The 12,669-nt window shown below is 29.1% G+C and overlaps 1 protein-coding gene and 1 long non-coding RNA gene across 2 annotated transcripts in view; one reads left to right on the top strand and one right to left on the bottom strand.

The window, feature by feature from the left end:
* Positions 1-12,669, top strand: part of LOC140664135 (uncharacterized) — a 287,413-nt gene that overhangs the window by 104,986 nt on the left and 169,758 nt on the right. Inside the window, exon 3 of the mRNA XM_072888921.1 lies at positions 9,312-9,371. Coding sequence (XP_072745022.1) covers positions 9,312-9,371 — 60 coding nt within the window. The remainder of the gene's footprint in view (positions 1-9,311; positions 9,372-12,669) is intronic.
* On the bottom strand, positions 2,419-3,927 carry LOC140664138 (uncharacterized). The gene is made up of 3 exons (XR_012046402.1): positions 3,341-3,927; positions 3,078-3,149; positions 2,419-2,673 (listed from the first exon to the last, which is right to left on the bottom strand). It is a non-coding gene; the product is annotated as an uncharacterized lncRNA (long non-coding RNA).

The following is a 12,669-nucleotide window of genomic DNA, read 5'->3' as shown; positions in this document are numbered from 1 at the left end:
ATTTATTTCGAATTATTTTATATTTCTTTATTAAAAAACTGTTGTTTCTTGTTTTAATCAACTGATGCATTTCAAACATCGTTAAAAGCGTTTTGATATGTTACTAGTTTTTTTCTGCCACGTCTAATTCACTTCTTTAAGTCTGCATTAAAAATCATATTCTCGTTAATTGACAAGTGTTTTGAGTGGAGATGTTTAATTTTTATTGATGTTTTCATGGCGGAAAATTTTGTATTATTAGACAAGTTACGAATATCAGTACGGTTATCAATTGTTTCTTCAAAATCGTTATCATTTTTAGTTTCCGTGTTACTTTTCCCTATTAATCTTATTAAGGCCTTGTTTAAAAATATCTTTTTCTTTATATTGATTGAACGTCAAAACTTTATTGCTATCTTTTATTATTTTTAAATTTAATCTTGAATTGTTTTTATTAATATTTATATTATTGATATTTTATCCAATATCAGTCTGATTTGTCATTGATGTATACTAGCATAAATTAAAGTCATTTTTAGTGTCCTTTCCTGCAATTAAAATGTTAGAATTTATACATATATCTGCTGATATGCAAATAATTATCTTCTTTTGAAATCTTTTCTGATGAGTCCAAATTTGTAAATACATCTTTTTTATCTTCTTTGGTTTGATTCTTTAGTTGATAGTTATTTCGGGAAATTTTTTCAATTTTTTCAGAAAAATGTTTCGATTTCATGTTTGATATAGAATAAACTTGTGTTTTTGTTTTTGAAAATTTTAATGGATGTAAGTACATTTGATTTTATATAAACACTTTTCTTGGCCTCTCTTGATGTCTCAACTAGATTTTCTGTTTTGGATTTACTTGGTATAAAAGTGAGGCCATCTTTTTTTACGTTTCTGATTTGTAAGTCGACATGATCGTAGTCATTTACATTAAAAGTTATATTGATATTAAAAGTCAATATGTCTCTCTGCGTTTGATTTGCTTTGGATTTTAATGAATTTTCATATGATTTTCTAAAGTTTATGCTATTTTCTCTTGGATTCTTCTTTTCCTCGAACGATGCCTTTTGACTTTCAAGAGAGTTCCCTTGATGCTTCTCGTAGTAAGGCGATGCGAGTTCATGCCTGTCACGACTCCATTTCTTGTCTTTTGCTATCAGCTTTTCGATTTCGGTTGCATCCAGCTCAATATCGATAACAATTTCCTAGAGTGGGTTTTTATAGAGTCGACAATCCCATAGCGATTTATTCCTGAATTTGATCATCTCAATTTTTGCGATTGCCTTCTGAATTTCGATGATCAGTGCACGAAGATATAATATTTTAAAGAAATTTCGTTGTCAGGAAACGTCAAATCGAAACTGACTTTGAGTTGCCACTGATGAATATTTACATTTTGCTACATGAAATAAATTTGTACATAAAATTCTATTACGTTCATAAATCTTTTAGCCTCATAAAACATAATATTGTAATCTAATAAACGAGTGCGTAATTGTAATTTAAATCATACTTGTCAAACACATTGATATGCTTTAATCATTCCAAGTTTTATATATGTGTTTATTTGAAAAGTTTTCATCCGGTTAGTGACCGACTAATTTTTGCAGAAAATGCCAAAGTAGATAATTTTATTCTCAAAAGGGACATAGTGCGATAAATTCAACAGTCAATTCGAGGTAGATTATCCTTTCCAAAATCAATGGGATAGAGGTACAATAGAGATCGAGTAACATCATTTTAAAAGATCTTTTGATTCTTTTACAACCGCCTTTTTTTAGTAGTTACTTCCCGAGAAATCGCATTGGGAACTTTTAGATATAAAAAAATTTGAAATATAGTTTAAAGTACAATTTATTTATCTTCCAGTTGAATTTATTGTACTCATATGTTCCTCTTGAAATCAAAATTGATCTCCTTGGCATTTTTTGCAAAATTTAGTCAGTTATAAAATAAACAGAATGGAAAATTTCAAACGAGCATCCTGTACCTATATAACATATTAAAAGATTTTTTCTTTTTTATTACATAAAAAATTTTATTACGCTAAAAAATAAAAAAATGATTTTTTTATATGTAAAATGTTATTTTGCTTATAGTGGAAACAATTCTAACAAGTATAATACGAAATTGTCTGTGTGACTGGTGGTAATGAGTTTGATGTTCTTGATTTAAACAGTAACATTTGTGCAATAGTTTTGAATATTGCAATGATAAATGATAATAGAAATTAAATACATACTATTGTTCTTTCTCCTATTTATATACTAAATAAGATTTAATTAGTATGTAAATACATAATTATTGAAAAAAATTCAAATGAAATAATATAAAAAATATTTAAACAAAATTTTATTCCTAATTTCACAATGTCAACTTTTAAATTCTATTTTACTATGACTGGAATTTTGTATAAATTATTACTTACGCAAGTTTAATAGAGAAAAGTAACAATAGAAATATCTCTCGCCTGAAGTTATGTAAAATAAATTCAGTTTGGAGAATAAGTTGTTACACTTTTTGGTTGATTATTTACTATGATCGAAGGAAAAGCTCCTTGCGCGTTAGGATAGCCAAGTAATTTTGCTGCTTCGATTTTTTAGCAAGATATCGGAAGTTTCCGCTGCTGCTGTCGGTGACACTCGATTTTGTGGAGGCAAACTTTCTATCTCTGCGATGCAGGAAACCCTGCAAATTTAAATTGGATTTCATTGTAATGACACTTATTGAGCCTAAATAAATTAAAAACACGTAGAGACTCTTAGTGCAGTTAAACGAGGAATTAACGTATAATAAATATCAATATATTGCCACGCGAAGATAAATTTGTACACGACTTTCATAAAAGATAGGATCCGAGTTTTAAATATATACACACGATGTCACGAAATATATTTCACATGAAATTATATATGTATACATACTTTATTTATAATTTTACTAATTTTTTTATATAATTTTTTAAATAAATTTTTTTATAAATTGAATATTTGTATATAGTGATACACTATACAGAATTAAGAATAAGATTTTACGAAACGTTAATAAATAATAAATTGTTTATTAAATAACAGATATATAATTTTACTAACCTTTGAGAGAATCATTGTAATGTGTACCATGTGTACCATGTGTATTATGAATATCATATGTATGAATTGTTGCTGCAAATGAAATTACATATATTCTACATTTTTTAAGAATCACGCACAAGAATTTTTTTGTTAGGTAACACATTTAATCTTTAGAGCCGTGAAAATGTTAATAGTGTTTAAATGTAAGACGTGTATATATGCAAATATTTATTTTATAAATATATTTAGACAAATTAAATAAAAACAAGTTTTATACTCACTATTCTCATACAGATCATCTCCAATCACACACATTTATATCTTCGTCATAGAGTTTACTTAACTGCACCATATATTACTGAAACATTGAAGAGTGTTTTTATCCATCCAAGGGCGTCTATTCCCTGGAAAAATACAGAAAATCGGGAATATTCAGGGATTTCTTTGTATCTGGAAAAATTAGATGGAAAAGTTTCATGGAATTTTATTGAGATTCAGCGAATTTTTTCGATTTTTTTAAATATATGTATATCATTTTGCTTTTCATCTTGCAAACAGTCAGCCGTATGTGAAACTGGTGTCTTATTTTGTAAACTCATTAATTCTTGAGTTTTGGCTCTACTTTTGATAGTTTTTTAGAGTTCTTGATAAGGTTAAACAAATAATTCTGACTATTAGACAATAAAAATGGCTCGACACAAACTGATTGTGAGATGTCAAGTTCACTGCATCTTGCTTTGTTTATTGATGATTTTTTTAGCATTTTTTATTAGGTTTTAAGCGTTTGAAAATTCCATAATAGTTTTATAAAAAGCTCTATGTGTAAAAATTATTAGAATATTAATTAAACAATTAAATTGTTTGAGATACCGGACATATAAGTATTGAAACGCTCGTATCTTTGCTCGTTTATAATAAATTAATTGTGCATATGTAGAGAAGGTGTTATTAATGCCTTTAACAAATGAATTTATGCACATATTAATACACATTTATATATTTTATACATACATATATGTGTTCCAATATGTGCATAAATGACCCTTTTGGTACAAACTATAAAAATGATAAATTATATATTTGTTTTATTGTTTGTTAACGGTTATTTGTTTATATTAAAATATTTGAATAATTGTACTATTCTTTCGTAAAATAGTACTCGTATGTAATATTCGTTTATATATTATTGAATAAAAATATTGCGCGTGATTTCTTGTATATATGTTAATATATTTCACGATTATAAATATTATATATTCTAATTTTTATTATTTTCTCCGCGTTTAGAGAAAAATTATTATTATATTATTTCGTCGCGGAGCAAAGAATACAGAGAATAAACACGTGCACTACGAAGCGTATTACAAGGAAAAACATCGCGGACGACAGTTGTTACACGCAACATAGTCGCGCAGTGATACAAGACACGCATGCTAGCCCCACCTCATGACCGCTCTAAAGGTCAGCTCTACTACTTGCGCGGCATGACTGCGGAACCGAGCTAACAATGTCGAGACAAGTCGCGGTTTTCGTCAGTTTTGGACAAATATCGCGTACATCGCAAGTGGAGGTTTAAGTACTCTTAAGGGCCATTGTCTCGAGACAGATTGTTTTGCACGCAATTGTCGCAACTGATGGTGTTTCGCGATTTTCGAAATTATTCAAGCCTGCAACTTCGTCGTTCCCCTACTATGTTTTTATACGCCGTTGCTTTTGCGCGTATTTTGACAATATTTGCTTGACTGACAAACGTTGCGAGTTTTGTAACATTTTGGAGAGCATCGAATTGTCGACGGATACGTGAGTATCAAGGGAGAGATTTAACAATCGCAATTTCGTCGGAAGCGGTTTATTCGAGTGATTGCGAGGGGGAGGGGGAGGGGGAGGAGGAGTGGAACACGCGCGCGAATGAGTGTCGGGAATGCCGAATTGAAGACCAACGTTCGTTTTATTATACGTGTCTATTAATCCGCGAAAAAGTCTATTAACACATTAAATTTTTTGTATATATCACGCACGTGGTGATTTTGTTATTTCGGGCGACGACACGTAAGGTATCGAGGTAAGATAGACTTCGTGTATCAATAAACGTATAAAAATCTGGAGTGTCGTGCAAAATATCGCCAGAGTGTTTTGCGAGTGCTTAGGAGAAGATGAGTAGACTTGGGATCAGATTTTGTGGAAACAATCAGATAATTTATTACGTATGAGATAATTTATTACGTATTATTCGCGGAATTAATTTTTTGTCGCAGTTATCGCATAGCATATTTCGTGCAATTCTATTTGAGTGGGTGTGAAACTGGCATCTCATTTCGTGGAAATTCATTGAGTTGAGAGTTTTGACTTTATTTTTAATAATTCTAGAATTCTTGGTATATAAATTAAACAAATAGTGCTGTCCATTAAAAGAATATTAGACCGAGAATACAGATTTTAAGCAGTTGAGAATGGTACAATAGTTTTAAAAAAAGTTTTATGCGTAAAAATTATTAGAATAATATATTAGATAAATTATATAAAGTAAATCGCCCGAGATATTAGACGTAAATGACATTCATCGGCGTTTCGATATTTAATTTGTTTAATAAATATTTGAATAAATTTTACGCATATCGAGAACTTTGTTCAGAAAGTATAAGTGATTACAGAACGACACAAAAAATAACACGAAATCTCATTTAAAGTCGATAGAACATTCGAAATATGACTAGCATCTCAGCGTACAATCAATACTTGTTTGGTGTCTCCTAATTTAATTTGTTTTATAGATATGTTGTAATAATTTTTATGCATAAAACTCTCTGGATATTAAAAGTGATTATATACTGATATAAAATCTCATTAAAGTCGGTAGAATTATGATTTGAAATAACACCAATGTCTCATCTCGATATTTATACGTTTGACATTTCGGGCGATCTATTTTGTAGTGTGTTAAATAAATATTCTAATAATTTTGATGTATATAACTCTCTCTCTTTCTCTCTTTCTAGAAATTAAAAATAATTGCAGAATAACGAAGAATAACACATGTCATCAATCGATAAAATTATTGAAACATGATCAATGTTTTTTGGCAATTTAATTTGTGTAATTAATATTATAATAATTTTTACGCATAGAACTTTTTATATAAGTATTGTGAACTCCTAAGCGCTTAAAATCTGATAAGAAATGCTTTAAAAATCGTCGGTAAATAAAGTGAGACAACGTAAACTTGATGTCTCACAATCAGTTTGTCCCATATAAAAAAATATATATATTTTATTTATATTCTTAATATCTTTACATAAGATTGAATATGAGTACGTACTCTTTGTAACTTTTAAAGAAAAAGAAATGAAAATTTTATATAAATGAAAAACTATCTTATGAAAGTTATTCAGTTTTTTTTAGTACATTTATAAATCTAACATTGAAACTTAAGAAGCTCCATGTTTTTCCTTCGTACGAATGAAAAACATTAGAAAGTGCATGTAATAAAAAAAATTATTTTGGAGAAAGTTGTATTAAAAAGTTTTGAAAATATTCTTTTTACTTGGAATTTTGAACAAAAATACCTGGAAAATCAGGAAATTTTTAGGGAATTTTTTTACAAGATTTGCATAGACACCCTGAATCCGAAATATATATAAAGAGAGAATATTAATTTATATATATTATATAAAAGAAATTTAGCATGTGCAAATTTTTGCATTATAAAAAAGTATATTAGTATAGTATAAAAACAATAGATTTAAGACAATTATTCGGAATTTCTAAAAAGTACATTTAGAAATAGATGAAATTATTTGATATAGCTTTAGAATGAATAATATGCTACCTGGAATTGTAAGATCGCAATAATCGCCATCACCGAAAAGTAGGTGACTGTCGTGACAATATAAATTTGTACCACTACGTGTGTGTGAGATTCGCTTATATTGCCATTCGAACTCACAGTTATTGTAACATAGTGATGCAGTTTCATGGAATTAAAGCTACAAAATGAATTTATCAGTACAATTTTCGTCGTTTAGCAAAATCATAAAAATCACGTTTATTGTTGCGAGCGCGAATTGATACAAGATGGTAATGGAGGTAGTGTGCGATATTCTTTTTTATCGTCATATAACTCATGTATATGGGCGCACATGGATATCCGATTTATACGAAGAAACTCAAAGTTTGTCACTTTGAGTTTTCCGCTATGATATATGAGCGATTTAATTTCGTTGCAACGAACGATGCATTAAAACTCGAAGAGAACGACCACCCGTATCATCGGCTTAATATAAAAACCTGTTTTATTTTTCAATGCTGTCGTCTCGTTGACAGTTTTCATTAAGTCTCATAAAATATTGACTGTGGTTTGGCCTGATCTGAAATTAAACAAATGGCTCGAATAACAGTCAACGATTCTTTGCCAATGCATCTCGATGATAAAATTTGTAAGTGGTAATCGTACAAAATATGTGGCGCGTTAAATTGTCTAATGGGATCGAATGTAATAATTTATCGAAATTAACTTTGCGAGATAATTCGACCGCAAGCGACCAAATAGTCATGATGAACGTATGTAATATAATTTTCAGAAAATTAACATTATCACTATTCTAGTGACTGTTTCAACGTCATTACGCATATAATAACCATTTATACTATATTAATACCACTTATATATACTATTATATATTAAACTCAAATATCTTATGTAGCGAGAAATATATAGCTACATGCACTTGTAAAAAAATATATATATACATATATATATATATATATATATATATATGTATGATAATTATTTTATAATTATTTTAAATAAATTTAAATATTTAACTGTTAACTGAAAACATGATAAATTTAAAAGTTGGAATCAGAACGTTTTACTTACTTAACTGTCATTAAAACATATATATGTATATGTTTTAATTAATTATGTTTTAATGACAGTTATAGTAAAACGTTCTGATTTTAACTTTTAAATTTGTCACGTTTCCAGTTAACAATTAAATATTTAATTTATTTAAAATAATCATTTGTATGGAAATAAGTAGTTGCATAACTTGTTATTAATACATATAGTGAAAAATATAATACATGTGAAAGCGAATATATATTGCAGTTAATCATATATTTTTATTTAAAAAATTACAGATTGTTGCGAGTTATTTAATTGCAGTTCTTACAGTATCATTTTTATAATTTTTTGTGCTTATATTTTATTTATAAACATTTTTATTTTCTTAATATATATTGTATTATGTTTGACTGTTGTTTTATTTATTTTAAATATACTGTGACCCCGATATGCTTTATCTGTTGGGAACAATTAATGGTCGCCATATGCAACTACGGACGAGATGTCAGCTTGAATTTATGAAGCGCCGTGATTTTACGACGGTATTCTGTAATTTACAGTTTTACACAACTGCACTATAACGTATACACCTCGATAATTTCGGCCAAAACGTACGCTTACTCGTTAGTTTCGGACAGTTAACCAATGTTTCATATACAATCAGTTGCAGTTTCGTACAACAAGATGTGCACTTGCAACCTCGTGTCTCCAATATAATTATATGTAAAAATTGAAAATTGTATGTAAATTTATGGACTGCAAAGAGAGAAAAAAAGAGAGAGGGAGAATTCTCTTTCTCATACTTGCTTTGCAAACGATAAAAAATTAATTCGAGTTGTAATAGCGTCTCGACGTGATTCATGGAGAACCGTATTAATTATGGAGTGTCCTTTTATAAGAATTTCTAGCTTAGAAGGCGAGAATTGAACGAAAATGTGATTGTATAATGTAAATATCATTTGTAATTATCGAAATAGGAGAAACATACTACGATATTAAATTCCACAGAGAATTATATATAAGTCAACTATATTTGATTATTTAATATTAATTTAACTATAAAATTATAATTATTATAAATTAATTCTTGTGTTATTGTATTTTCTAATTATCTTATAAAACTAAAAATTAAATTTTTATGCTATTATACTCATCTTTTTAAGCACAGATATACACTTATTGGCTATAAATACATTTTGAATTTCTAATATTGATTTCTTTCTCTTTTTTTTGCGACATTAACTTTTTTATCATTTAAAATGTCATCTGTGACCAAATAGATTTCGTTAGATATTTCTCTTAATAATAAATATCACAATATTTTTACAATATTTTTATATTTTCAACATTAAATTTTAATTGCTTTGCTACAATAATAAGGCAACTGACGAATGCTATTTCTTTTTCAGCCAACTATTTTCGGAACAGTAGCCTCGGATCTGAACCCCAAGGATGGAAATAGCCGAAAGGTGAGTTATTTTTTATTCTATTTATTATGTTATTAGCTGCATTAATGATTATTATACTAAGAGAAAACTATCTAAAGAGTGGTGATAGAAAGTAACTCTTCTGTTAGGCAACGATTATTGGCGAGAAAGATTTTTATCTTTTCGCGTTACATCATCTCAGAGGGGATCTTTCCGGAAACCTTAATGAATAAAAATTGTTGCTAAGCTGCTGGCTCCACCCTGTTAACCATTTCGCAATAGAGCGGCTAGCTGCGCTAATTAAAAGTAACAGCGCTATCAAGTGCACCCTATCCGGTAGTTCTTCTCGTGGGATTTAACACACTAAACCTTGCAAATTTCCCCATTTCTAGCTGCTTACGCGGCATCTTAATTGTGGAATCATGCATAATGTGAACAGTTATAACTATATTACTATTGAAATATTTCAGTCAAACAATTTAAAATATATTTCAAAAATTTATCGCACAAACACAAATAATAGAGCAATTAATGTTTTAAAATTTAATAGAGATTATAAAGATTATAGAGATTATAGAATTGATTATTTCATGAAAAAATAAAGTTTCGAGGAAGAGAGGACGGATTACATTTTTTTGAGAAAATAAATTTTTTTTTACATCTACACACACTATTAGATATTCATACTGTGTAATGAACATATTCGTTTTTGCAAATGATATAACAATTAAAAGATAAATATAAATAATTTTTCTATATACGTACTACTGTGCATATATGCAACCGTATACGCATGATCATTAAATCTGCTCTGGGCGAGATACTATTACCAGATGCAGCGATAATTCTGCGTTCTACTTGCACGTACGTATATTTCAATAATATGGATAGCAGCTAATAGCTAATTGATAATATCAATTAACCATTAATCGAAAATGTAAAGTAGTTTGCAAATGATTGTTAGAACTATTTCACATGTATTAAGAAAATAATATTTAGATATTCATGGCATAAAAATATTCAAGGCTTAAAAATATTAATTATATTTTTTCCATTAATTGGAAAATATGTACTTTGCATTAATTTATTTTTAGATTAAAATTTCTAGTATTTTAAAGTTACGTCTTTAAAAATGAACGTCTCATATAATATCGTATTTAAGTATGAAGGGCTACACATAATAGTTTGCAAATACATTCACTAAAAGTGTTATAAAGAAAATACGTCATGGATATAATAATATTGAAGAATTAATTACAGCAGGTTCCTGACTGCTATTCATATACTGAAAATTAATTACCCATTGCTTTATTACGAAGTACATGCTAATCGCTCCGTTAACTAGATTCTGGTCCGACATGTCATATTTCCTCGAAACGAGTCTCGAACATTTCATGATGTCTACTGAAAAGCATAAATACTCGATTATGATATTAATAGACATTTCCCGAGGATTTCGGAGTCGGTTTATGAATGCAAAATGATAGATTCGAAAAAAAATCGCGGCGCGCAGAGTTCTTTCGCAGAATTGCATCGCGGTATCTGCGGTGCGCATCTTGCATATATGTATTAATGTGGTAGATCGTTTCAGATTTACATGTTCACACGCTGTGATTACAGCCACGATACAGTAATACACCACGTAGCATATTTCGGCGGAATGTGTCCAGCATGATGGAAGAGCAAGCATCACGGCGGTCGCACGCGCGCTGCGTGCAACGCGATTAATACGGAACCGCCGAGTAATTTCGGTCAGATTTACTAACGCAGCTGTCATGTGGCGTGAAAAAAATTTCCGCGCGAACAAAAAAAGGACTGTGGTAGCGCACGCTTGGCATGTCTGAAAAAGCAATGCCGCTTTATTTTTGTCCGTTATTTAATTGTGCGTTTCCCCCCTCCCGCTGCTGTGTGAACTCAATTTATTAGCGTACGGGGAATACTTTGGATCGCGGACGGGTAATTAATCGCGTAGCCTCTGTTAATGCTCCTGTATTAATGTGTATGCCAATTAGATTTGGTGGTGGTAGTTCGATATATATCACTGGGCGAGGTATAAATCTACCGTAAGTTATGGTGTTCGTGTAATTTTCAGGACATTTTCGAACGATTCGTGAATGGTACGAGTCGGTATTTTATTGTCATTTAAAGTTTAAAGAATTACGTTGTCCATATACTATCAGAAAGTAAAAAAATCAGAGAGTAATAGAGAAAAAGAGAGTTATTTAAGCTTGACATAAATCTAATAAAACATGGAAATATTCAGCTTTTAAAATAAATTTTCTATTATGAGAAATTCTTTCTTTTTTTCTTTCTCACATGAACGCACATCAAATTAATTATTTAGTTTAATTATATATTTCCGACAATATGGAATATTTCCAAAACCATTAGCATTTCATTTTCATGCAGCTGCAATTTTTCCTTTGCGATCCACGTAGCGAATTTTCGTTGGTGATTCATCGTGTGCCGTTCAAAGGGCTTTTCTGTCGTGATTGCACGAAAGTCACCTTGTGTCACGTCAGTTGCGAGGAATTCTTTTATCTTTGCAGTTATTGATATAAAGATTGAGATTGCCACATGATGTTAGATGAAAATAAGAATGGCAGGAGTATCGAGAGAAGAGCGACAATAGAGATGAAAAAAAGAATAAAAATGCGTGTTGAGTAGAGTAAGGAATTCAATGAAAGATTTCTATAATATTTACTGATATCAAATATTGCTGATAGCACAAAAGGAATAGCGATGCTTGATCATAAATATAAATGTCTCTCTTGATTATATATCACTTTCGTATATGACAAATAGAGAGGCAGAGAAATCATACACACATATATCTATGCATAGATTTTATATCTATGTAACATGAATGGTTAGTTTCTTATATTTTCTAAAGGAATATTAATTTTTTTTAAACTCGTGATAGCAAAGATCGTTCACATAATATTATTAAACATATTTATATACTATTTATACTAATATCAATTATTCTTGTAATAATTTATATGTATCATACGTATGTACGTATAGAGAAATTGAAAAAAAGGATAATATCTATTTAATATCTTTATATATTTATAATAAATATATAAAATTGAGAAATACTTAATTTTAATTAATAATAGAGAAAAAAAATTATTATTTTTTTAAATTTTATACTACTTAAATTCATAGAAGAAAAATATTGGATTAGGCAAATATGTACAATATATAGTAAATAAAATATTAGAAATAAGAATGTTGAAACTTTTAGGAATATCATCGGCGATATAAATTGAAAATTTAATTCCTTTATTTTTTTTTTATATTAGTACATTACTTTTCATCCACTTTTCTGCAGTTT

This window comes from Anoplolepis gracilipes, chromosome 3, assembly GCF_047496725.1.
Source record: "Anoplolepis gracilipes chromosome 3, ASM4749672v1, whole genome shotgun sequence".
NCBI lineage: Eukaryota > Metazoa > Arthropoda > Insecta > Hymenoptera > Formicidae > Anoplolepis > Anoplolepis gracilipes.
The sequence above is the reverse complement of the archived record's forward strand: the minus strand, read 5'-3'. Positions and strand labels throughout refer to the sequence as shown.